Source organism: Crocodylus siamensis, chromosome 4 (assembly GCF_052110815.1).
Source record: "Crocodylus siamensis isolate JL-2025a chromosome 4, ASM5211081v1, whole genome shotgun sequence".
Lineage (NCBI taxonomy): Eukaryota > Metazoa > Chordata > Crocodylia > Crocodylidae > Crocodylus > Crocodylus siamensis.
Genome location: NC_143398.1, coordinates 238,016,624 through 238,044,358, shown reverse-complemented (window position 1 = coordinate 238,044,358; position 27,735 = coordinate 238,016,624). Strand labels below are relative to the sequence as shown.

The window sequence follows — 27,735 nt, the reverse complement described above, 5'->3', positions numbered from 1 at the left end:
TATTCAGCAGCAGCTTCCTTCATTTATCCTGCTGTCATACTGCTGGAAAGCTTTGCTTTTATTCCAGCTTGACCTGAGGATTCCGGGTAAAATCATTCACTTTAATTAGACCATCTGGTCCAATGCTGTGTGAAGAATGAAATACGGATTTGTTAGCTGAAGTCATTGAGTCCTGTATTCTGATCATGAGCATACAGCACAAACTTCCCCAGTGTCACTGACTTTCTGCTCTCTAAACCTTTGACACATTTTTCTCTAAAAGAGTGGTGCTCTGCCTTTGATGTCATGTGCATCTCCCTACAGATCTGGAAATTTGGTGGCAAGCGAGTGAGGGCAGCATTTTAATTGGTGTTCCCTGCTGCTAAATTTCCTGACTTGTGTGGAGTCCTGGGGCCAAAAGATTGAGCACCACTGCTCTAAACTGTATTAATTGGACCTGCACAATTCCCACTGAAACCAGTGAAATGCTTGCTTTCATGGTCATAGACGTATTGAGCACTTTGTCTCTTCCTCCTCTCCAAATTATGCCTCTTCATGACATTCCCTGTACTTAAAACAAGTATTTTATTAAGTTACACCAAGATGCTTTCCTTCTTTACAGAAAAATACAGACATTACCCTTCTATAGCATTATTGTAAGCATAATTCAATGCTTTGGGCACATTTATTTGCTCTTCTACTGCTTTGTATTGTACATTTGTTCCTTTAGTGGCAAATCCCTAGCCTCTATAAATGGTTATCCCTTTTGGGAATCAATGACAGTAATGGCAATTAATGTCAGCTAAGGGTATGTCTCTTAAAATGTAAGTTCTATAGGGTAAGGGCTTGTTTCTTGTTTAACACAGTAGGGTATACAGTTGTGCTATATACATACTAAATAGTAATAATAATTCTTTAAAGTTGAAGTGAGACAGGCCTGTATTTTCATCAGGAATGTAAAATTTTGGCGTTGGGACACTGTCTGTCTTTGTCAGCTGCAAAGAATCTAGTACACCTTTGGTGCTATTGAACAAAACAAATTACACACTTCTTCTTTCTCCTGTCTTTTCATAGTTTCATAGTTTCTAGGGTCGGAAGGGACCTGAGCAGATCATCGAGTCTGACCCCCTGCCATGGCAGGAAAGAGTACTGGGGTCAAATGACCCCGACTAGGTGATTGTCAAGCCTCCTCTTAAGGACCCCCAGGGTAGAAGCCAGCACCACTTCGCTTGGAAGTTAGTTCCAGATCCTAGCCGCCCTGACCGTGAAGCAGCGCCTCCTGAAAGCTAGCCTAAATCTACCCTCTGGCAGCTTGTGACGTTATTCCTGGTCACATCTGGTAGTGCTCAGGAGAACAGGGACTCCCCCAGTGCCTGCTGGTCCCCTCTGACTAGTTTGTAACAGGCCACTAGATCCCCCCTCGGCCTTCTCTTCTGGAGGCTGAACAGGTTCAGGTCCTGTAGCCTCTCCTCATAGGGCCTGCCCTGCTGCCCCTGACCATGCGAGTGGCCTCCTCTGGACCCTCTCCATGTTGTCCACATCCCTCCTGAAGTGTGGCGCCCAGAACTGGACGCAGTACTCCAGCTGCGGCCTGACCAGTGCCGCACAGAGGGGGAGAATCACCTCCTTGGCCCTGCTCGAGATGCATCTGTGGATGCATGACAAGGTGCGGTTGGCCTTCCTGACTGCGTCCCCACACTGCCGGCCCATGTTCATCTTGGCATCAATGATGACTCCAAGATCCTTTTCTGCCTCTGCACTGACGAGAAGGGAGTTCCCCAGCCTCTGGGAATGGTGCTGGCTCTTCCTCCCCAGGTGCATCACCTTGCACTTGTCAGTGTTGAATCCCATCCTATTCTTATTCCCTCGTTATGAATATCCTTTGTTGCTTTTTCCAAATTACCTTGGATGCCCTTTCTTTTGCAGACTTTCTCCTTCACCTCTCTGCCAATTTAATTTTCATTAGTCTATTTTCTCGCTCTACCCTTCCTCTCCCTTTTCTTCTACCCCTTCTCCTTGCCTGTTATCCCAGCCTCCCTGTAATTTAAGATCTACAGTATAAACACACATCTTTGATGAATGCACCTTTAACTGTGCATGCCAATTGATACAGGCTTACTTACATCTCCTGTTCAATGTAATTGAGCATTCTGTTGACGTGGGATAATGATATCTCCCCATCCACTTCTGCAATGTACGTGTAGAGAAACTGAAACGTGCTAAAAGGAATACGTGCAGGTCCACTGTCATCGTTGGATAAAACCTCACATATGATCTTCAGAGTTCTTGTGATATTCTAGTAAACAGATTAAAACAATGAAACTGCCTCAATTTGCCACTATTAATAGATGGGTTAATATCCTATATGCCTAGATACAGAGAGGAATATTGTCAGAAACCTAGTGAAAAAGACATAACTAAAAAAAGCATTATGGTAATGTCTGAATGAAAGGGGTAGGGGAGAGAACTTCTGGGGATCTCTAGGGTCTGAATTGAGGCTTGGGTTTTGTTTAGCACCTTTAGGATCTAGAACAAGGATTTTGGGATTAGAATAGCATCTTTCATTGCAAATAAATGTGTGTCATTATTCTTCATCTGATAAATGGTACATTGATTTTACAGCCATCACTGAGGGCTACAGTCTAGTTATAGTTTTGAGCTGCTCCATTCCCTATCAGTCACAGTCTTTGAGCCTCACTTTCCTCCTTGCTTCCTCCTTACTCAGTCTGAGAAATAATTTGTTTCTTGACTGTATCAGCAGCAAATTGTGACCCTTTTATACTGGCCTAGTGCATCCAGGGAGTCAAGTTAGCGTGTCACTTCCTGGTCCCTCCATACTCATTTGGTCTAGGAAGGAGTCATATCATCCACCTACTTCTGTGCACTTGGAACTGAAGCCTGTGTAATCTGTGCAGGAGTGAATGAGGGTTTCAGGTTCCTTGTATGGGAGTGAATCAAAAACCTTGTAAGCACAAGGTCCTAATTCAAGCAAATTGACATTAAAGTCAAACGAGCAACATAAAGGACCTGAAGAGTTAACAGTCTTGAGAAGGAAAACACCAAAATAAGATTCATCCTGGACATGCATCCTAAACTAAGTTTCTTGGGAAAATGGCTCAACTAATAAACAGGAAGAAGAAATCTGAATTGCAGTATTGTCAAACTGGAAAACAAGCCTAGTAAAAGTTTATGATGGAATATATTAGCAGAAAACACCCCATGATGAATGCAGACTTTATACTTAGATATATCACAGATCAGAGGTATAAGAATCCTACTATAATGAACGAGTCAGCACTGTCTAAAGTTCTTAGTGACAGGAAGAGGCTGACAAACTGGAATGAATTCAAATAATAGTTACAAAAATTATTTAAGAGCTAGAGGAATGAATTGATAAGACAAGGTTCAAAGAACACAAGTGAAAAAGCTTAAGGCTAGGTACAGACATTCAAGAAGTCCAAGCTGGAATTGATCTAAGTTACATGGTTTTCTGTAAGCAGCGTAGCTGAGATTGGTAGTGAACAAAAAACACATTCACTCTTTGGTGGTGGTGGGGAGAGCAAATTTTAGACCGGGTAATGCCATTTTAAAATCAGTTTGCGTGTGCCAAATTTCTGTTCTGTTATGGGCAGAAACCAGTTTCCAGTCACTTACGCTGGTAAAAGTGCAATGTCTGTACCTGGCCTGTGTGTAAAAAAGTATAAGTTTAGGGGCATTATGAATAATAAAAATACTATGTTAGTATTATTTACTCCGATAATACTAAATCATCTGTGCTAAGTACTGTACAAACTGACCCAAAAGACAGCCAAAACATTTTACAGTCCAAGCATATGAAAAGATCAGAGATGGATCCACAAAACTGATTACAAGGTTTTAAAATGTATAAACATCAAGCAGGAATAACTGCTGTTCAGCGTGATGTATTCTTGTGAGCTAGGAACTTAAAAGTGTATGACAGCTATCATCAACTCAGGTGAAACTGAGCTGTCTCCCTTAGAAAAGTACAGGAAGCAAATAGAAGGAAACAGAGATGATAGAAGCAGAGTTTCAGATAGCAAAAAATCACACCAGAAGAGGATGGTCTATTGGAGGTAGGTTGGAAAAAATAAGCTGAGTTATCATGGGGATTTCAACTTGACTGGGTGTCTCATAGTTTCATAGTTTCTAGGGTCGGAAGGGACCTGAGCAGATCATCTAGTCCGACCCCCTGCCATGGCAGGAAAGAGCACTGGGGTCAAACGACCCCGGCAAGGTGATTGTCAAGCCTTGTCTTAAAGCCCCCCAGGGTAGGAGCCAGCACTACTTCTCTTGGAAGTTGGTTCCAGATCCTAGCCGCCCTGACTGTGAAGTCGCGTCTCCTGGTGTCTAATCTGAATTTACCCTCTGCCAGCTTGTGACGTTATTCCTGGTCACTCCTGGCGGTGCTCGGGGGAGCAGGGACTCCCCCAGTGCCTGCTGGTCCCCCCTGACTAGTTTGTAACAGGCCACTAGATCCCCCCTCAGCCTTCTCTTCTGGAGGCTGAACAGGTTCAGGTCCCACAGCCTCTCCTTGTAGGGCCTGCCCTGCTGCCCCTGATCATGCGATAGGCCTCCTCTGGACCCTCTCCATGTTGTCCGCATCCCTCCTGAAGTGTGGCGCCCAGAACTGGACGCAGTACTCCAGCTGCGGCCTGACCAGTGCCACATAGAGGGGGAGGATCACCTCCCTGGACCTGCTCGAGATGCATCTGTGGATGCACAACAAGGTGCGGTTGGCCTTCCTGACTGCCTCTCCACACTGCCGGCCCATGTTCATCTTGGCATCAATGAGGACTCCAAGACCCTTTTCTGCCTCTACACTGACAAGAGGGGAGTTCCCCAGCCTGTAGGTATGGTGCTGGTTCTTCCTCCCCAGGTGCATCACCTTGCACTTGTCTGTGTTGAATCTCATCCTGTTCTCATCCGCCCACCCCTGTAACCTGTCTAGGTCCAATTGCAGCCTATTCCTCCCTTCTAGCATGCTCACATCCCCCCACATCTTAGTGTCATCAGCAAATTTGAACAGGGTGCTTTTTACCCCCTTGTCCAAGTCGCTGATGAAGATGTTGAACAGTGCAGGCCCGAGGGCCGAGCCCTGCGGGACCCCCCTGCCCACATCCCTCCAGGTCGACAATGACCCGTCCACCACCACTCTCTGGGTGCGGCCCTGCAGCCAGGTGGAGACCCAATTGACTGTGTGGGTGTCGACACCACAGCCCCCAGTTTCTTAATGAGAACGGGGTGAGAGACAGTGTCGAAGGCCTCTGAAAGTCCAGGAAGACGATGTCCACTGCTACCGCTGCGTCTAAGGATTTGGTGACCTGGTTGTAGAAGGGCACCAGGTTGGTCTGACAGGACCTGCCTCTAATGAACCCGTGTTGGTTGCCCCTAAGCATAATCTCCCCCGCTGGCCCCTCGTGGACATGTGCCAGGATAATTCTCTCAAAAAGCTTCCCCAGGATCGAGGTAAGACTAACTGGCCTATAGTTTCCCGGGTCCTTCTTCCTCCCCTTTTTGAAGATGGAAACCACACTGGTCCTTTTCCAGTCCTCTGGCACCACACCAGAGCACCACGAGTGCTCGTAAAGGCGTGCCAGGGGTCCCGCAATAACCTCAGCCAATTCCCTCAGCACTTGGGGGTGGAGATCATCTGGACCAGCTGATTTAAATACCTCCCATTCCTCCAGAAGTTCCCTGACTAGATCCTCCCTGACCCTTGGCCTGGGTGCGCCTCCCCTGGGGTCTCATGCTAACAATATTTAACACATCTTTAAAATTCCTAAAGATTTTAGATGAGTTTCCTAACTCAGAAAGTCTTACAGCCAACACGATGAAGGTTATTTTAAATGAAACATGATTTTAAGAGGAGAAGGGAACTGACTGTAGAAGTCAAGTAGTTGTTACTTAAACGCGACCAATCCTTTCTATATTATTCTGTTTACACATGGCAAATTTAAGTCTACCAGTAATACGTGTTCCTGGGCTTTTAAAAAGGCAAATTTCACACAGCTGAAAACTATTATGAGTTCAGTGCTCTAGGGAAAATAATTTAAACAGGAAAATGTAAATGACTTCTGGGAATTAAGAACACTTTACTAAACTAGTTGTTCTTAACCCTTTTTAACCCAAGGCACCCCTACATCACGTCTCTGAATTCGGTCGGGTGCTACTGTTCTGATGTCTAACGCCAGGAAGCAGGGCTGTGCAGCACGATGAGAAAAGTCAGATCCGATCTCTAGGGAAACGTCAGGCTGCCAGGTGTAGCCACTCATCCCAGTCTGACCTCCTCAGTTGAGCAGTGGGGTAGACATCCGTGGTCAGAACCTGATATAGGGGCCTAGCCACCCTCCCCCTCTCAGGTACCTGTTCACCCCTTCCTATAAAAAAAACCCTGACCTGAAGGAGGAAGTATCTGGTCAGCAAGGCTCAATCTTGTACTCATATTGCTTCATGCTTGGCTTCTGTCTTTACCGGGTCCCTGGTGGAGTCTTTGGCTACCTGGCTTGACTTGCCCATTGATCCTGAGTTTGGCCTGGCTCTTTGGACTCCTATAGATGTGCAGGAAACCAGCTCTGGCACGCTGGAAATCCAGTGTGTCAGAGTAGATTTGATTAAGTGAGTCTCCTGGAGCTCGGAAATAAACGCTGTCCAGTAGACTCTAGCATCGCATGTATCAGCGTCCAAGTGTTGAAAAATGGCATCAGGGCACTTTGAATTCAAGCTCGTTCGATAAGCTTCGGTTCATAGCACCCCGCCAGCATTTTGCAGTGATGCTCGTGTGCTTTTAATTGGTGCAGTTTGCTAATTAAAGCACCCCTCCCCACACGTAGAGCATGTGTAAAAGTCTCCTTTGGCTTCCTAACCTGACTCCAGTTTGATCTCCTAGAAAACTGATTCTGCTGGCCTCCTGACCCTGTGCTGTGCCCAGCCCTCTGGATCTATGACTTGGTTCCCCAGACATCTGACTTCCTGGGTCCCCTATACTTGGACTTTGCACGCTCCCCTTGGATCTTGGTTGCTTCTTCTGACCCTGGGTGACCCCCAGATTTGGCTGCTCATGACCTGGCAGGATAGGGAATCCTGCCGGGAGAGGGCTCCCTGCGGGCCCCAGTCCCACAGCCTCCTCACTCTCACAGGCCTGGGTAGCTCTGTGAGCCCCAGTAGTGAAGGGCTGGGCTGGGCTGGGCTGCTGCCTGGAGGAAGAGTCCTCTGGACTATGAGTGATGTGCATGTTTCCCTTCCCTGTGAATTCCCTGTGAATCCTTCCCTATGCTGCTGAAGGGGACCTGGTTCAAAGTGAGCCCTTCCTGGATCCCTCCCTAGCCACTCTGCCTGCCTGGGATGGTCTGTGACCAGCTGGAGCTACGTCCTTCCACGGCAGCACGGAGGAAGCCCCTGGTGGAGCTACTGTTTCAGGCCCTGCTCCCTGCTGTAGCGGCGGAGAAATATGACAGCACCGCAGAGAGCTTCATGTGGCTGTGGTGGCACCAGGGCTGTGGCACCCTGGAAAGGGTTTTGTGGTACCTTGGTTGAGAACCACTGTGCTATACAGCCAAAAAGCCACAACTGATTAAAAATAAAATAAGACAAAACCTGCCCGAGGAAGAGGGGAAGTTCCAACAGCTCTAACACTGGTATATAACAAATGGAAAAAAGGAGGTGATAGTAACTAGTATTAGTTAAAAAACAGGAGTTGTGGAACATGGATTAATGAAACAAAAGTACGCAAGGAGAATAGCATGGCCAGCAGAATTAAGGACAGACAGAGTTTTTAAAAGTAAGTTAGGAATAAAAAGATTCCTAACAACATATTGGTCTGTTAATCAATGGAAATGGTAGAATTGTCAATAATGCAAGGAAGGCAGAAGGGTTTGGTAAAAATTTCTTTTCCATAGTTGGGAAAAACAAATGATGTCTTTAGATCCTACAGTGATTATGAAATACTTTTCCTTTCCAGCTGTAACTTGGGCAGATGTTAATCAGGTAGTAAAACCTGTCAGTACAACATTGATCCTAGACAAAATACTGGAATAGCTGACATGAGAGTCAAATAATAAATTAAAGAAAAGTGATAGCATTAATGGAAAACATTTTGTCTTACTAATGTTATCTTTTTCATGAGATTGCAAGTTTAGCTGAAGCGGGTAATAGTATTGCCATAATATATCAGGATTTATGGGATTTGTCTTACAAGGATATGACCTTTAAAACTACATGATACAGAATCAACACAATACCCATTTAATGGATTAAAAAGTGACATACTGATAGACCTCCACATAAAATTGTAAAAAGGGAATCATCGTCAATAGATCAAATAGTTTAATGGACATTTTTAAACATTTGTAGTAATGTCAAAGAAGAAAACATAACATCATTATGTATAATGTTTACTTATGATGTAAAGATTAGGGACAGTGAAATGATGAAAGAGGACAGGTAGTAATTCTAGGAGCAAAGAAGTGCAGATTGTATTTAGAGGCTGAGGGGGGCGGGGGGTGCTATCCCAGCAGACAGAGGCTCTGAAAAAGATTTGGAGGTCAGGGTGGATTAGCAGCTAAACAGGAACTCCCAGTGACATGTTGTAGCCAAAAGAGTCAATGCAGACTTCAGATACATAATTAGGAGAGTGCTGAGTGCTAGGAGGGAGGTTATGTCACCTCTCTATTTGGCAGTAGTGCAATTGCAACTAGATTATGGTGTCCAGTTCTAGTGTTCACCTTTCAAAAATGTTGTTAAACATTGTATGAGGTACAGGAAAAGTCAAGCAGTGTAGCAAAGGGGGGAAGGGAGGAGCGATTGGGGCACCAGCGGTGTGCAAATAACAGCCTTTCTGTTGCCATCCTGGCCACCACCGTGGGAGAAGTGCCCAGGTATTCCTCGGGAAAGTTCCAAAAGCATTATTAAAGAACTAGAAAATATGCCTATGAACTTATGTGCCAGGAGTCCAATCTATTAACTTTATTGAAAAAAGGGTAAGAGGTGACTTGATCTCAGGTAAAAATACCTATGTGGGGACCGACTTTTGTTAAAAAGGGGATCTTCGATTTGAGAGAGAATGGCATAAGAAAAAGCTGAAGCAAGACAAATTTAGATAAGAAATAAGAGATGCCAATTAATCACTGAACAGACTTACACAGTGTTGTGGTGGGTTTTCCATTAGTGGAAACCAAAAAGTCGCACTTGCATTCAGTCAGATATATTGGAATTGAAGCAGGAATTAATTCACAGAAAAGCTATGGCCTGTGTGATGCCGGGAATCAGTTTAAGGATCACAGGAGCCTGTTGTGGCATTTAAAAATCTATGAATCTAAATGTGAGCAACCATCACCAATGTGAGCTGTGTACATCCCTCACCACCCAACATTTCCACTAAGCAAGTAATTGTCTTTGAAAGCGAGTTGTATATTTAAAAATACAGGCAGTACCACTGCCACGCACTAATACTTCTAATTGCTGGTGTGCTTGGTTCTGTTGTAGCAGCACTTCATAAATGTAGCAAGCATTAATGTGATGCAAGCATGTTGTCTCCACATTGTAAAGCATGTCTTGTTATTTTTAATTGTTCTTATAGCGACTGCTGTGTGTATTTTGGGATCTACCCTGCATTCTTCAGATGAGGTACAGTTTAACCATTAAAAGGCCTGCAGGAGCCTTTATGCCTTATTTTGGTGCATCCTGATTTTCCATTGGTGTGCCTGATGCTAAACTTAAACCTCCTAAAGTTCATCATTTGTAAAATTAACTTTAGATTCAAAGGATGGACTTCTGAAATGATATTTAAAATCCTCCTGGCTAAGAATCTTGACTTCTTAAAACAACAGTTCTGAAAAGGACAGCTATATGAATTCTGGGGGTCATAAAACTGAGTCTTGAAATCACAAGAGTTCTGGTGAAGCTGAAATGAGTATGCAGGTCCCAGATACATTCTTGTCTGATAATCCTTTATTCTAGAGGGATAGCTAGAATACTGACATCCTAATGTGCAAATGGGTTGGGATTTTCAAACATGTTCAGTTTTGGCTGGATACTGCTCATATTAAAGACAATAAAATCCCACTGAGGAGCAACAGGATTATATGATCAGACTAAGGATTATTCAATTTATCAAAATATAGTGGATTGTCTCATCATTAGGGGACAGTATCATTAAGGCCCACAATATTTTGAGCTTTATAAACCAGCGATGACACTTTTAATAGCAGTGCAAAGTTTCATGCACATCTTCTGCATTCCACAAGATGGTGCCGGATGATTGTGCAATGACCAGCCCTACAGTTCTTAAATTAACAAAGGATCCTTCGCTGTTTCTCTAAAATAAGTTCATATACAAATATTTTATTTATTTAGAAAAGCCACTGGAATTCCATGGATGATTGTATCAAAACTCTGTTTTGAAACAGTTCTGCTGATATAAGCCTTTTTCATTAATGGGGAGGGTTACATGGACACAGTAATTTTGTTTTCTAATGTTTGATCGGTTCTTTATTGCTCACTGAAAGTCAAAATTTATCTGAGATATCATATTTATCCCCATGACACCTAATTCTAAGGTCACAACTAAAATATTATGACATTGCAAGATAAATTGCAGCAAAACATGCATTTCTGAGCAGAAATATCCCATTTTAATGGAAATGACCAAAATGATGAATGAAGGAGAAGGAAAATACAGGAAATATGATCTCTGAAGAGAATTGTCTCTAAATTGGACTGGTTTTCAAGACTTGCAGGTGTTCAAGATAAGGCAAGTGTTGTCATCAATACTGGAAATGATTGTATTGACCACCAGAACAAATGACATAATGCCCTATCAAGATTTTAATTAACTCTCTGTAAGATCTGTATCACTCTTGTTTCACAAGTGGAGTGATAGATTTTAAAGAGAAAAGAGATCATTATCATAATCTGCTCTGACCATCTGCCAGCACAGGGTAGGAAATTTCACCAATAATTTTTGCTTTAAACTGATAACTTCTGGTTCAGCAATAATTTATCTTGTAATTTCTTTCCCAAACTTACCAACAGCACCTCAGTTTTGCCTTCACTGAGCCTCTGTTTTATTCCCTCACGTGCATGTTTTTCAGACAAATTAAGGCTTCTATGCTGGGTTCATAAACCTAATGGAAATCCCACAACCCTTGGTTTTCTGATAACCTTCCTAACTGCCTAAAGTTTAATAGATGTGGGAGCAAGACAGTACCTGGTGGTATGCCAAATAAAAGCTTGTTCAGGGTTGAAGAGTTATTGCCCTACGGGCCAAGAGAGCCGTAGTATCAAAGTCAGCAGATACATCTAATCGTATTGGCACGGTCACTTGGTTTTCATCTGCCACTGAGCAAATACAAGGTAATATAGCCAGCACAGTTTCTTTGCTCTATAAAGCATCATAACCCAGGCAAAGAACAGTCAAACAAATTTGAAAGATTTAGATGCTGTTCTAAATGTCTTAACTACAGGGGAAAGATTAGATTCCAGATGGCAGTTAGTTAAACTGTTAGCATAAACTATAGCTCCTTTAAGTTATGAGAAAGACTCCTCTGTAAGGGAGGAATTGTTTCTCTCAGTCAGCACTGGCTTCTCGCCTTCACCAGGGGGATAAAAAATGAACTTAGAACATGCACGTTTCCCTCAATAGCAGCAGAATTTCAGTGAGCACCAAAGGCCGAAACTTAGAAACAAAAGGCATTTCTACACGTACTTTTTGGCCCCTTGACAAGCCAGAGATCTGCCACTTTGGAGTAGACTTGATTAATCGAGTCTGCTCTGCACAGGAGCTGACGCGTACTGTGCTGCACCGTGTGCACTTGTATGAGAGGTGAAATGAGTGTCAGCGTGCAGAAAATGGCAGCAGTGTGCTTTTAAACTAAAGCACCTTCTATATGTTTTAGTTCAACATTTGAATGCGTCACCACCATTTTCTCAGAGCTGACATGCATTTCCCCGCTTATACAACTGCAAGCATCACAGTGCTGGGTGCTTTTCAAAGTGCCCGGCGTTGTGGTGCTGGCATGTGTAAAAATGCCCAAAATGACAAGATGCAATAAAAAGGACTCTACAAATCTGTCAAAAGTAAGAGAAAGACCAAAGACCCCATAGGTCCCTCCTGGAATGCAGAAGGCAATCGGTCACAGTGATGCAGAGAAGGAGGAAGTATTTAATGCTTTTTTACTTCACTCTTCACAAATTGGGGCGGGTACCAGATGACAAGCGCAGTTGGCAGCAGAGATAGGGAAGGAGGCAAACAAACTAGTGTAGTAGATGAATGGTTTAAGAGTTACCTAGAAAAGATAGATGCATTCAAGTCAGCAGGGCTGGATGAGATGCACCCTAGGGAACTGAAGGAATCAGCTGAAGTAATTCCAGAGCCATTAGCTATCCCCCTTGAGAACTCAAGGAAGTTGGGTGAGGGTCCGGCTGACTGGAAAAGGGAGAATATAGCATCCGTCTTTAGCAAAGGGAAGAAGGAGGATCCAGGGAATTACAGACTAATCAGCTTGACTGCAAATACCTGGAAAGATCATGGAGCAGGTCCTCAAGGAAACCATTGTGAAGTACTTAGAGGAGAACAAGGTGATCAGGAACAGCTAGCATGGATTCACCAAGAGCAAGTCATGCCTGACCAACCAGATTTCCTTTCATGAGGAAGTAACAGGCTCTGTTGATGCGGGAAGAGCACTGGATGTAGTATACTTTGACTTTAGGAAGGTTTTGACACTGTCTGCCATGACATTCTCATTAACAAGCTAAGGAAATACAGACTAGATGAAAGTACTGTAACTTGGATACATAACTGGTTGGAGCATTGTGCTCAGCGGGGAATCATCAGTGGCTCAATGTCTGGTTGGGTAAAGGTGTCAAGTGAGGTTCTGCAGGGGTCTATCCTGAGTCTGCTATTGTTCAACATCTTCCTTAATGATTTGGATAATGGGATCAAGTGCATGCTTGGCAAATTGCAGTTGACACCAAATTTGATGGAGGTGAAAACAGTGCAGGACAGGGGTAGGAGCCAGAATTACCTGCAAACATATGTAATTCAAGAAGGACAACTGCAATCTTGCACTTGGGATGGGCTAATTTCATGCACACATACAGCCTTGGGAAAGAGTGGCTAGGTTGCCAAACTGCAGAGAAGGATCTGAGGATGATAATAGGCCATAAGCTGATTATGAGCCATCAGTTTCATAGATTTCATAGACATTAGGGGCTGGAAGAGACCTCATGAAATCATTGGGTCCAGCCCTGCCGCCATAGGTGGGATGTCAGCTGGGATCTAGTAAACCCAGCAAGAAATAAATCCAGTTGTTTTTTGAAGGAGTCCAGAGTAGGTGCTTGTACCACCTCTGGGGAGAGTTTGTTCCAGACCCTGAACACACGCATTGTAAAGAACTTTTTTCTTATGTCAAGTCTAAATTGGTCTTCCTGGAGTTTATGGCTGTTAGAGCTTGTTATCCTTTGGGGAGCTCTGGTGAGTAGGTGTTCTCCCAGGTCCTGATGTATCAATCCCTTTTATGTAATCATAGGCTGCCAAGTCTATCCTGAGCCTTCTCTTCCCCAGACTGAAGAGTCCCAAGTCCCTCAGCCTCTCCTTGTATGGCCTTCCCTCGTGGCCTTGGATCATATGTGTGGCTCTCCTCTGGATTGTCTCAAGCTTCTCAACATCCTTCCTGAAGTGGGGGGCCCAATACTGGATGCAGCTGTGGTCTCACCAGGGCTGAGTAAAGTGGGAGGATGACTTTCCTGGTTTTAAGCTTGAGATACAATGGTGGATGCACGCCAGAGTTTGGTTAGCTTTGCCAGCCACCGCATCATGCTGGTGGCTCATATTCATATTGTGGTCAGTCAAGACCCCCAAGTCCCTTTCGGTCATGGTGCTAGTGAGCGTAGCACTGCTGAGCCGGTAAGCATGCTGGGAGTTCTTCCTGTTGAGGTGCAGCACCTTGCACTTCTCTGCATTGAAGGCCATCAGGTTTTGGTTGGCCCACCTTAAGAGCATGTCCAAGTCAACCTGTATCCCTTGCCTGTCCTGTGGCGTGACCACCCTTCCCCATAACTTGGTATCGTCTGAATTTGGCCAGTTCACATCTGACTCCTGAATCCAGATCATTGATGAGGATGTTAAAGAGTACCGGCCCAAGTACCGAGCCCTGAGGCACTCTACTGGTAACCCTGCACCACGCTGATTTGCTCCCTTCAACTAGTGCTCTTTGGGTCTGACCCTGTAGCCAGTTGCCTAGCCATCAGACCGTATGATGATCAAGGCCATTAGTTCCCCAGCTTAATCATGAGGACATCATGGGGAACTAGGTCAAAGGCCTTCTTGAAGTTCAGATATATGATGTCCACATCATCTCCCTCATTGAGGGCACATGTTACCCGGTCATAGAAGGAGATGAGGTTGGTCAGACAAGACCTGCCAGTCACAAAGACATGGGTTGGGTGGCATTCAGAAGCTTGCCTTCTGTTAGTCTGGTGTTGATGGATCCCTTGACAATTTTTTCCAGGATTTTTCCAGGGACGGACGTCAGATTGATTGATCTATAGTTCCCCAGGTCATCCCTCCTCCCTTTCTTGTAGATAGGGACCACAATGGCTCTTTTCCAGTCATCCGGGACCTCGACTGAGTGCCGTGATTTTTCAAATCTCCCTGCCAAGGGGGATGCAATGATGTCTGCCAGTTCCTGCAAGACTCTTGGGTACGTTCAGTCTGGGCCCTGCTGACTTGTGAATGTCCAGTTTCTCAAGGTGTTCCTTCACCTGATCCACATCGATTTTGGGCTCGTCGCCTGCTCCCAGATTGGTTTGTGTTGTTCCTGACAGTGGGATCCTCCTGGGAGGGTGGAAAAACGATGCAAAAAAGTCATTGGAGATTGGCCCTTTCTAGGGCATCAGATGTCAGTTGTCCTGTTGGATCTTGCAGGGCCCAATACTGTCCTTGTTCTTTTTCCTATTTCCCACATACCTGAAGAAGGACTTTTTGTTGTCCTTGATCCCTGTAGCAAGCCTAAGTTCGGTTTGTAGCTTGGCTTTTCTCGACCACGGGCGAGTACAGAGTAATTGTCTTTGGTAATGCTTCCTCTTTTCCAGCTGGTGTAGGCTACTCCTTTGAACTTAATGAGGTTCAACAGTTCCTTATTCAGCCATGGGGTCTTCCTTGCCCATTGACTGCATTTCTTGTGAGATGGTATGGCTTTGCCCTGTGCTTCAAGGATTATGTTTTTGAGAGATGACCATTCCTCGTGTACTTCCTTTTCTGGGAGGGGCATGGCCTCTAATTGCCTGACTGACCAATTCTATCAGTTTGCAAAAGTCAGCCTTCCCAAAGTTGAGGACTTCTGTTTTGCTGAGGGGTTTGCCTGCTCTTCGGTGAATTAAGAAGGTGACGAAGTGCTGCTTGACCTGGTACTGGCTAGTGGGGATGACCTAATTGGTGACCTAGTGATCGATGGGAAGCTGGGTGACAGCGACCATGAGCTGATCACCTTCACCATCTGCTGTAAAGCTGGCAAGTCAGTCAGCAACACGGAAGTCCTAGACTTCAGGAAAGCCAACTTGGACAAGCTCAGGATGCTTGTCAGTGAGGCCTTAAGGGACCATGAGCCAGGGAGAGGGGAGTTCAAGAAGAGTGGTTGCTCCTCAAGGGAGCGATCCTCAATGCACAAGCTAATTCGATTTCATCTTGGAGGAAAGGCAGCAAGAGGGCACAGCAGCCCCCCTGGCTCTCCAGGAATCTAGCAGACCTCCTGAGGCTAAAAAGAAAGGCCTACAAAGAATGGAGGATGGGATTCACCTCTAAGGAGAATTATTCTGCACTGGTCCGGTCCTGCAGGGAGCAAACCAGGAAAGCCAACTGAACTCCAACTAGCTTTGAGTATCAAGGACAATAAAAAGTCCTTTTTCAGATATGTGGGGAGCTGGAGGAAAAGCAAAGGCAACAATGGACCCCTGCTGAACCAGATGGGGCAACTGAGAACTGATGCCCAGGAAAAAGCCAACCTATTAAATGGGTACTTTGCATCAGTCTTTCATCAGTCCCATGGGACGCCCATGCCCGCTACAGGACAGGGAGGTCCGGGTGAGGGAGATCCCTGGCCCTCCATTAATGCTGACCTTGTGAAGGAACACCTTGAGATGCTGGATACCTTCAAATCAGCTGGCCCTGACAATCGACCCCCCAGGGTACTCAAGGAGCTGGCAAGCCTCATAGCCCAGCCCCTGGCACGGATCTTTGAAAACTTCTGGCGCTCTGGTGTAGTGCCCAAAGACTGGAAGAAGGCCAATGTGGTGCCGATCTTCAAGAAAGGGAGGAAAGTGGATCCAGCTAACTATAGGCCCATCAGCCTGACTTCTATCCTGGGGAAGATCTTAGAAAAGTTTATTAAAGAAGCCATCCTTAATGGACTGGCCGACGCCAACTTCCTGAGGGATAGCCAGCATGGGTTTGTTGTGGGTAGGTCTTGCTTGACCAATCTCATTTCCTTTTATGACCAGGTGACCTATCACCTGGACAAGGGAGAAGAGATTGATGTCATATATCTTGACTTCAAAAAAGCCTTTGATCTGGTATCCCATGATACTCTGATCCCAGTACTTTCCTGCCATGGCAGGGGGTTGGACTAGATGATCTACTCAGGTCCCTTCCGACCCTAGAAACTATGAAACTATGATCACCTCTTGGTGAAACTGGCCAATTGTGGCCTTGGGTCCACCACGATCCACTGTCTGGGAAATTGGCTCCGTGGTCAGATCCAGAGGGTAGTAATTGATGGAAGTCAATCGTCATGGTGCCCTGTGACCAGTGGGGTCCCCCAAGGCTCTGTCCTGGGACCCGTATTGTTCAACATCTTCATTAATGGAACACTGGCTTGCATCCATAGATGCTTCTCAAGCAAATCCCGGGACGTCGTTCTCCCCTTGTACTCGGCCTTGGTGAGGCTGCAGCTGGAGTACTGCATCCAGTTTTGGGCTCCACAATTCAAAAAGGATGTGGAGAAGCTGAGAGAGTGCAGAGAAGAGCCACGCGCATGATCAGAGGTCAGGAAAACAGACCTTACGACAACAGGCTGAGAGCCATGGGGCTCTTTAGCCTGGAAAAGCGCAGGCTCAGGGGTGATCTGGTGGCCACCTATAAGTTTATTGGGGTAACCACCAGTATCTGGGGGAACGTTTGTTCACCAAAGCACCCCAAGGGATGACGAGGTTGAATGGTCATAAAATACTTCAAGACCGTTTCAGGCTGGACATAAGAAAGAATTTCTTTCCTGTCCGATCCCCCAAGGTCTGGAACAGTCTGCCAGCGGAGGTGGTTCAAGCACCTACATTGAACACCTTCAGGAGTAAATTGGATGCTTATCTTGCTGGGATCCTATGACCCCAGCTGACTTCCTGCCCTTTGGGCGGGGGGCTGGATTCGATGATCTTCCGAGGTCCCTTCCAGCCTTAATGTCTATGAAATCTATGAATTCATGGTTGCTCTCACCAAGCTTCCCTTTGATCTGCAGATCGCTTACCAGGTTCTCCCCTTTGGCCAGGACCACATCAAGCAATGCCTCTCCCCTAGTCGGCCCATAGACCTCCTGGGTTAGGTAGAGGTCATCAATGCCAGTTTACTCTTTTTGACAAAAAGGCCAAGAGCATGCTGGGTTGTATTGACAGGAAAATCAAGAGCAGTGATTCTTCTGCTCTATTCAGCATTGGTGAGGCCTCATCTGGAGCACTGTGTCCAGTTTTGGGTCTCACACTTCCAGAAGGATGTGAACAATTTGGGAAAAGTCCAGCAGAGTGACAAAAATGATCAGGGGCCTGGGAGATAGACTTATGAGGAAGAACTAAGGTTATTTAGTCTGGAGAAGAGAAAACTGAGGGGAGGTGGGGATTTCATAGCAGTATTCACATAATAGAAGGGAGATTATAGAGTGGATGGAGATGGACTTTTCTCTGTAGCTGTAAGGGACAAGACTAGGAGTAATGGCTTCAAGCTGCAGCTGGGGAAATTTAGGTTGAAGACAAGGGGAGGAGTGGGCAAGCGCTGGAAGAGGCTGGCTAGAGAAGACGTGGACTCTCCATCCTTGCAAACGTTCAAGAGCAGGTTGGACAGACATTTGACTAGGTTAGTTTAGTCAGGTTGATTGTGCCTTGAGTATGGGGTTGGACTAGATGACCTTGTGAGGTCCCTTCCAACCCTACTTTCTTATGATCCCATGTTGTCTTGTCTCCAAAGACACATGATATTTTGTCCAGGTCTGAGTGATTTTCTCTTAAAATAACATTTCCTTAAATTGGGAAAAAGTGAACGAGTCAGAGTGAAGAAAGCCAGAATTTACCCAGTTATTCATTACTCAGACAAAATCTGCTAACTGTAATTTTGGGATACTATGGTAACATTGCTGCCACTGTCACTCTTATCTGTTTTATTTTACATTTACGCAATTGCAGATTATCTGTGAAACAAGGATAGATAACTAAAACCTGTTGTCAAATCTTAACAATGCACTGATAGATGAATCAGCTGAAAGCAAAGCATGCTGTGTTGGAGTTTACAGGGACATTCAGGTTCCAGTCATACCTGAGGTGGCATAGTTAAAAATAATAGCTCAAAGCCAGGAGGTGTGGGTCAGTCCATAACATGGTTAAAATATCCTTTTGCGCAAACTCCAGGCACAACCCAAATATAAAATCAAAATCAGCTATTTAAAGAATATAAATACACATGAATAAAAAGTGTGGAAATACTTACAACTCCAAGAGAACTACTTGACAGGGCTAAAAACTTTAGCCATTCAACTTCTTCAGTAAAATGCCCTACATTCATCACGCTCTCGAATAAGTCTGTTGGGAGATTCAGCACCTTCCATAAGTGAGCCAGTTCATCCGCATGGACTATCAGTCTCCCACCCACCTGGAAACATATATAACAATATCATGGGATTGTCATGAGAAAAGGAATACCTTTTGTCTCCATAGCTGGGTTTCTTTTTCAGATCTTTAAAACAGAATTTCATTAACTCCAACGTCCTGTTAGTAAGCATCATAGATAGATTTGATCGTTTGCTGCACAGTGCAGAAGAGAAAATGCCAGAGGCCCTTCAATGCTCAAGGGCTCTTAACACTGTGCTTGAGCTACATTTACTAAATGGTAAGGACTTTTCAAGGAACAGTAATTAGCACCAAAGTGTTACGCCAAAAAAAAAATGGTGTCAGAATATTTGGTGTAGCTGGACCCTCCCACTATACTGAATCTTCCTAATCATGCAACAATGTACTCCATAATGGCCCTTTGGGAAACTTGATCAGGACTCTGTATAGACATTTGGCTCTGACGTCATTTGGGGTGACTTTGGATTGAAATTATGTTAATGATGCCAAGGGCCTCTAGGAGTAATTTAATTCCTGACACCCATTTTGCAGACACAGTGGTAAAAGCTCATTGTAAGTCTGATTTGCATAGAAAATATAACTAAAGACTGGAGGGGGTCAATCACAAATTATGTAAATATAAGTAAAATTAACAGTATAAATAAAGGAACTTATTTATTATTTGCTTACTAATATTCTACTCTTCTCAACAAAGGACCAGGGGGCTTACAATAAGGGAATAATAAGGGAATGAAAACTAATAAAAGTGGATAGACTATTAGAGTAAGATATGAAAAAAACCTCCTTTCCTTGCTCAACACTTCTCCAAACAAGAAGATATAGCATATCCAAAAGATGAGGTTGGGCTCTGGCAAGTCCCAGGGGGGAGAGAGTGCCACAGCTGAGTCACTGCCATGAATGACCTCTCACGTTTTGACACAGCAAACTGGGTGCACTCATGGCACTTGCAGGAGGCTTCTCTCAGCTGACCTTAGGAATCAAGATAGGCAGAAGCCAGCCCCCTAAATATGTAGGGCCCAAACCATTATGGGCCTTGTAGATCAAAACCAGCATCTTGAATTGTGTCCAAAAGCTAATGGGAGCTAAGGCAGCATCCGGCTTATGCACTCCTGGAGACCCACTCTTATCACAAGGCGAGCTGCTACGCTGTGTGCCACTTGCAGCTTCCAGACAGTTATCAAGGGCAGCCCCATGTAATAGTAGAATACAGCAGTCTAGTCTCAAGGTTACAAAAGCACGGATGGCGATCAGGTCTGAAGCTGAAAGGAAGTCACAGCCCTCTTACCAAGTGGAGCTGGTGAAGGGCTCTCCCAGCCACGACCGCCACCTGAAGATCCAGGCGCAACAAAGGATCCAGGAGCCCCCAAGGCTGTGAACTTGAGTGACAAGGGAAGCATGAAACCTATCCGCAAAGTGTGTCCCAATCCCCTGCCGGTCAAGAATTATTCCTGCTGCATCTGGTGGAACTTTAATTTTACAAATGTCCCAATTGCCAGTACGTATTTATTGATGTGAATTCTCCCTTTGGCTACAATGAGGCACCCACCAGTATGAGAAAGATTCACAATCAGGGCCAAAGGAAGTCCGGTTAAGGAATAGTGTATTTTGTATTATTGCAGGCAGCCAAAAAGTCGTATTAAAGGTCATGTGCTTAGTTCTTTCATGCTTTTCAAAGCTGCCAGGTAATATATTAATACTTTCCATACACATTTACTTGAATTAACTGAATCAAGTATTTCCAGACATAACATTGAAAGCAATTACATTTCCTCAGAAAGAAAATGTAGTCACTGTATCATAATTACCAAAGCAAAACAGCATATGTATGCAAATCATCTACCTGCTATGTACTTGCCCCAAAATGTAAACGAGGTGTTTCTTACTCTTTGATGTAAGACCTTTAAGATCTCTGGAGTGAGGTCTGCCCAGTTTGACAGAGGGGCCCTCTCCGTTCGCTCCCTTACTGGAGGAATATCACCACGGGCAACAGCTGTAAAGTAACTAGATAAAAAGACAGAGAAGTGCTGCTTTTGAAATGTATTTCACAGTAGCAGATATCAAACAGGAAGTTTTAGTATAATTTATAGCTACTAAACAGAAGACAACTGCTTTTCTGCTGTCTGCCGGCAGCAGTTTTTGTTTAAAGTTGCACTGGATTTTGTGTGTAAAGTACTGCACTACCAAACATCTTTTCCTTTTCTTCTGCACAAAGATTGCTACAGATAGGATTGAAGGACTTAATCCAAACCTCACTGTAGTTAGGGGAAGTTGTTCCACTAAATTCAGTGGACATTAAATCAGGCCCATAGTGCCCTTTTCTTTACGAGTTATATTTTGTGCCCAGTTCAGTAAAGCACTTGAGTGCATGCTAAATTTGATTCGTATTTAGGAAAGTACTTTAACAAACACTTAATAGTACCCTTCATGAATAAACAGTGCCTTTAAATAAAAAAATCAAGTTTTAAGGAAACCATGGAGTTTCTTACAAACTGTAGTATGGACGCCTCTAGTCCTCCTGGGATAAAAGGATGGATTAGATCAGATCCAGAGGCTGCTCCTTCCAGCCCAGTTTTCTCTGACCTGAGCTCTGTGATATCAAGAAAGCAAACTGGTGAGGGAGAACTCTGCTTCTGATAGTAGCACTACAGTGGTAGTGGTATCACCGGGCTTTTTTGTTAAATCTCAAACCAGACTGCATTCAAGATGCAATACCTTTGTGCTACTGGAAATGAGTAAACTGGAGAGAACATAGCCCCGCTTTAGACATAATACATCAAACATACTGAAAGCACTGAAAGAGAACAGGGCTGTTATTTTTTAAGCCCATTGTTCCGTGCATTTCCAAAAGCAATTTGTTTCTTTCTTCAGTTAAGAAAAGTTTTATCCCTATCTATCATCCACATATGTCACTATCAGCTGATGGGCTGACATTTCAGACAAGGGATATTCATTAGACAAAGGACATGTTGCCTTATAAATAAATTTGATCCCTTGGTTTAAATGTTAGTGCTACTCCAGGCACTGATGTGCCCTGGGGAAAACTCTTTGTATAGTAATTTAGGCTCCACAGCTGGCAAATTTGAAAAAAAGCAAGTAAAATCTAACATGCTTTGGATATTGCTGTTGTGTTAAACACTGCTTGTAAAAAAAACCCCAACCACAAAGCAAAACAAAGCCTTGTAATGTAACAGAGCAGGGGTGGCAACCCTTGGCATGTGTGCCAGAGCACGGCATAGGAAGGCATTTTGCTTGGCACTGGGCCTTGGGAAAGGGGCCAGGGCTGCGCTGCTACAACAAGGATCAGGCCCCTCTGCCCAAAAACATTGCCAACCCCTGTGATAGAGTATGTAAGTATAATGTAAATGTCATCCTCATCATGGTTCAGATCAAGTCACCCACTAGCCCACTGAAGAGGAGACCACTGGAGAGTTACTCAGAGGTAAACAAAGGGAATAGTGGGGTTGTAGAGGTACAGGGCCATATCCTGAGTCGGCGTAAATCTGCACAGGTACAGTGACTTTAGTGCATATATGTAGATACATGCATATATACACATATAGGTCTGTTTGTATATGCTTCCTTCACTGAAGTCACTGTACCGATACTGACCTGATGATCCCAATCTGATGATCCCTGACCAGTTTTCAAAAACTTAACTGGCTACCCTAGATAGTTTAATAGTTTCATAGTAGCTAGAGTCGGAAGGGACCTAGGTAGATCATCAAGTCCGACCCCCTGCCTTGGCAGGAAAGAGCACCGGGGTCAGATGACCCCGGCAAGGTGCTCATCTAACTTCCTTTTAAAAATCCCCAGGCTAGGAGTCTGCACCACTTCCCCTGGAAGCCGGTTCCAGGCCCTAGCCGCCCTGACTGTGAAGTAGCGCCTCCTAATATCTAATCTAAACCTACCCTCCGCCAGCTTGTGACCATTATTCCTGGTCACTCCTGGCAGCGCACGGGGGAACAGGGACTCCCCCAATACCTGCTGATCCCCCCTGACCAGTTTGTAGCAGGCCACAAGGTCCCCCCTTAACCTTCTCTTGTGGAGGCTAAACAGGTTCAGGTCCCGTAGCCTCTCCTCATAAGGCCTGCCCTGCTGACCCCTGATCATACGAGTGGCCTCCTCTGGACTCTTTCCATATCGTCCACGTCCCTCTTGAAGTGTGGCACCCAGAACTGGACGCAGTACTCCAGCTGCGGCCTGACCAGTGCCGCATAGAGGGGGAGGATCACCTCCCTGGACCTGCTCGAGATGCATCTGTGGATGCATGACAGGGTACGGTCGGCCTTCTTGACTGCCTCCCCACACTGCCGGCCCATGTTCATCGTGGAGTCAATGACGACTCCAAGATCCTTTTCCGTCTCCGTGCTGGCAAGAGGGGAGTTCCCCAACCTGTAAGTGTGGTGCCGGTTCTTCCTCCCCATGTGCAACACCTTGCACTTATCAGTGTTAAACCCCATCCTAATCTCATCCGCCCACCGTTGCAACCTGTCAAGGTCAGCTTGTAGCCTATTGCACCCTTCTAGTGCACCCACATCCCCCCACATCTTAGTGTCATCAGCAAACTTGAACAGGGTGCTTTCTACCCCCTCATCCAAGTCACTGATGAAGATGTTGAACAGTGCGGGCCCGAGGACCGAGCCCTGCGGAACCCCACTGCCCACGTCCTTCCAGGTCGAGAAGAACCCATCCACTACCACCCTCTGGGTGCGGCCCTCCAACCAGTTGGCGACCCATTTGACCGTGTGGGCATCGACACCACAGTCTCCCAGCTTTTTGATGAGGACAGGGTGAGAGACAGTGTCGAAAGCCTTCCGGAAGTCCAGAAAGACTACATCCACAGCAACCCCTGCGTCTAATGATTTGGTGACCTGATCGTAAAAGGCCACCAGGTTGGTCTGACAAGACCTGCCACTGATGAACCCATGTTGGTTGCCCCTGAGCATGCATTCCCCCGCAGGGCCCTCCTGGATGTGTGCCAGGATGATTTTTTCAAAGAGCTTACCCGGGATTGAGGTAAGACTAACTGGCCTGTAATTTCCCGGGTCCTCTTTTTTTCCCTTTTTGAAGATAGGGACTACATTGGCCCTCTTCCAGTCCTCCGGCACCTCACCAGAGCACCACGAGTGCTCATAGAGCCGCGCCAGGGGTCCTGCAATGACCTCGGCCAGTTCCTGTAGAACCCTAGGGTGAAGATCGTCCGGACCAGCGGATTTGAACACGTCCAGCCTCTCCAGAAGTATCCTAACTAACTCCTCGCTAACCCCTGGCCCAGGCGTGTCTCTCCCGGGTCCTGAGGGGGGCCCAGCAGGGAGGTGACTGAACTGGTCCCTACTTGGGAAGACAGAGGCAAAGAAATCGTTAAATATGTTAGCTTTGTCATCTGGCATGACGACTAAGTTGCCCATCGTGTCCTGCAGGGGCCCCACATTACCCGGGACCCTCTTTTTACCCCCTATGTATTTGAAGAAGGACTTCTTATTGTCCTTAATCCGGGAAGCTAGTCCTATCTCCATCTCTGCCTTGGCCTTCCTGACTGCCCCCCTACATCCTCGGGCGACTGTAACATAGTCCTTCTTGGTGATGACCCCATCCCTCCAAGATGAATGCACTTAAGAAACAAACATTACTTCTCTTTGCTCCTGGATGGTGAAGAATTTGGAGTGAAAAAAGTAGTGCTTCTAAAATGTATATAATTCACTAAAGGGCTGAATATAGGTAGAAACTTGCTTTTCAGAACAATTTAATTAAAACCATTCTGATTTCAAGCCAGCAATTATACATCTGAGGACACAGAGGGTGCTCATAGAAGTTACATTTGTCATGTGATCGTCCCCTTGAAAGTGCTCTACAGCCATGCCCTGACAGAAGTGCATGGCTGCAGAGCACTTTAAAAGTGCCCAATCATCTGAGAAATTAACCCTTATCTAATGAGTGTTCAGATGAAGGCATTCAAAAGTGGAGCGCCTTCATTAACTTCTGTCAGTCTCTGTGTGCAATTGAGGCTGTGCTGCAGCAGCCCAGCTTCACCCCCGGTGCTGTCTGTAGGAAGGCAGGGAGAGAAAATAGGAGGAATGAGCTGCAGGCTGGGGTTTGCCCAGCCTGAGCTGGAGTGGGGAAAGGTGGATTGGAGACCCCTGCCTCATGGCCTCCAGCTCAGGCTGGGCAAACCCCAGTCTGGAGCTCCCTCCCCTCCCTTTTCCCCTCTCCCATCCTGCAGACAGCACTGGAATGGGGGGGAGGGGTTGGCTAGGGGACAGAGGCTGTAGGCAGGCTGTAGCTCCTACGCTGGATCACCTCCAAAGTGGAGCTCAATCCCCCCTACCCCTGACTCAACAGCGAATGTCTGTTTCTGTGAAGCGCCATGAGTTAGAGTAGGGAGCAGAGTGATCACCCATATCTTAGTCTTTGGCTTGATTATCCTAATGATGTACCAGCTGTAGAGGTACTTACAATTACCACATGTCCAGGCACAGTGGGGAAGATGAGAAGGTGAAAGTGTACTTATAGCAAATATTAGCAGCACAAGGCAAACCTTGACAGGAAATGAATATTCATCGTTCCCATTGACTTCACAGAGTTGCAGGTGCTCAGTAAGGTTACCAGTTTCTTTTGTACTAAGAGGCCAATCCTTAGCTGGCAGCATTCAATTGACTTCAGGGAACAGATCCACTGAAGCAATCAACTTTTCCATGGTACCTGGTATGTCCCTTGTAACTGAAAATTACTCAGGGTTTTTTTAAGTATGTGTTAGGAAAAAAATAACTTAACATACTCAGCAGACCATTGTAGAAGATCTGGAGGCTGGGTTCGGATAGCACCTTTTGTATATTGTTTCAGTATTTCTGGAAGTTGTGGCGGGATGCTTATGTGCGTATCTGTATACGGCATAATTACTGTACCTATGGGGAAAAAAATAACCATTTTATAACATACTCTGTCTATGCTGGAAATGGGTAAAAGTATTAAAGGACAAGATTTTCTTAGAAAAGCTATCAGTGCTTTTGGAAAGATCTGGTTCAATTTGTGAAGTGGTTCAGTTTGCTGGCTCTGTCTATAATTTCAGAGCAAAATCTAAGTGCACATGACTTAAAAACAAAACAAGAATACACTAAGATTTCTCTGGGTGAAAAGTCTATTGCACATGCATAGGCACATTTGCGGTCCTATGTGCTGGATGACACACACGGACTGATCTTGAACATCAGATCCAGCCCATGGCTGGCCCCATGCCACTTATCTCACCTCCAGAGCCAAATGTGTTGAGCACCACTGATTTAGACAGCAAATACCTAGGAATTAAGCTAGGAAAATCAAAAGCCAAAAATATCTGTTAAAAACTGTCCTTGGCTTTCATACCAATAACACTCACCCCCAATACTTCCATGTCATCAACATCTCCAGCCTTAGCCTTTGGAAACTACCCACCATTATCACACATCTTCACTCTGCCGTTAGTAAATGCCCATTTCAATGTCTCCCAACAGACCTTTGGATGATTTGCCCCTAACCCTTAAACATTAGCTCCTTGCCGTTGACAATTCATGTCCCTCCAAAAGACTTCACGTAGCACTCCACATTCTCTGGCCAATGCCAATCTGACAAGAAGCCCCTCCATTCTTTAGATACCCCTTCACGCAACTGCATCGCTACTGGAAAACAATCCTCCCCCAAGTGGCGGCCAATGCTTGACAATTGTTTTCTCACTTCCTTCGCTACAACGTCCTCCCAGTTCTTGACATCTATTGATAATTGCTCCACCCCAATTGCTGCCATCACCGTCCCCCCGCATTGACAGTAGGCCCCCATCCCAAGTCATTGAACTCAGACTCATGACCTTAACAGGGCTGCCCTCCTCCCACCATCCCCTCTTCGTCCCCATTTCCCCCCGCTACCCGAGGCTAAGGAATCTCAGCCTCTCCGTGGAACGCGGCCAGCGCTTGGTTGAGGATAGTCAGACCCAGGTCTACTGTGAGACGTAGCGCAGGTGGCACCCAACGTAGGAGCTGCAGGAATTCAGGGCCAGGCCTTTTGTTTCCTTGCAGCCCAGTGCGTCCTAGCAACCAACGCCACCTCACAAAGGGCTTGGTTCTGTCAGATGCGCTGGCTGCCAAGAAATGGCGGAGGAGTCAAAACCGGGTGCCGTTTGGAGCGGGGAGTGACTCCGAAGAGCTCTTGAGACCAGCAGGAGAGGAGAGGGGGATGCTTGCAACACAGGAGGAAGGAACTCTGTTTTCAGGGGAGCGGGAAGCATTCAAAGGAGAGCGGACTTCCGCTCCGTTGTGACCGGGGGTGACTTGAAAGTTGCATGAGACAGCCAGGGAGCAGACAGATATCAGAGGAGGACTCCAACTTCCCGAGGAAAGAGGCAGTCGGTGAATAAAGGGACTTGGAACGGGCCATGTGTGGCCTACAGCAATGGATACACAAACTAAGCAAAACAGAAAGCGTGCCACGTGAGAGATTTGCTGCGAGGTTTCCGGTTGGATTGAGGTAAATGGGGCAGATTACAGCTGCCCTTATCCAGGACTGTGGCTCAGGGAGATGCTGGCTCTTGTACAAGCCGTGGGAGGGGAAAGCAGATCAAAGAATAGCCTGAAAGCACGATATCCTCCAGTGTGCGGGGGACTCTTTGGAGGCAAGACCATCCAGCATGCAATGTGCTCTGCAGGGATGATTAGGGCTCCAGCTCCTGGAGTCAATGGATGAGACCACAACCTCAGCTTTAACTTTTTTATGTGCTTTAATCTTCATGGATGCAAAGAAGTTGAAAACATGATTCAGGTGTAAGTGATTCCTATCTGAGCCTGTCTAAGTGATAGCCCAGGAAGTGCTAGGTTGCAATAGGAGTGGGTCCAC

The 27,735-nt window shown here is 45.6% G+C and overlaps 1 protein-coding gene across 1 annotated transcript; it reads right to left on the bottom strand.

Moving 5' to 3' along the window:
* Positions 1-58: 58 nt before the first annotated feature.
* Positions 59-25,767, bottom strand: LOC149867704 (ropporin-1-like). Its single transcript, XM_090045977.1, has 5 exons — positions 25,652-25,767; positions 20,760-20,877; positions 18,737-18,898; positions 2,103-2,275; positions 59-125 (listed from the first exon to the last, which is right to left on the bottom strand). The coding sequence occupies exons 1-5, from the start codon at positions 25,765-25,767 to the stop codon at positions 59-61; spliced, it is 636 nt and encodes a 211-aa protein (XP_089902103.1).
* Positions 25,768-27,735: the final 1,968 nt, after the last annotated feature.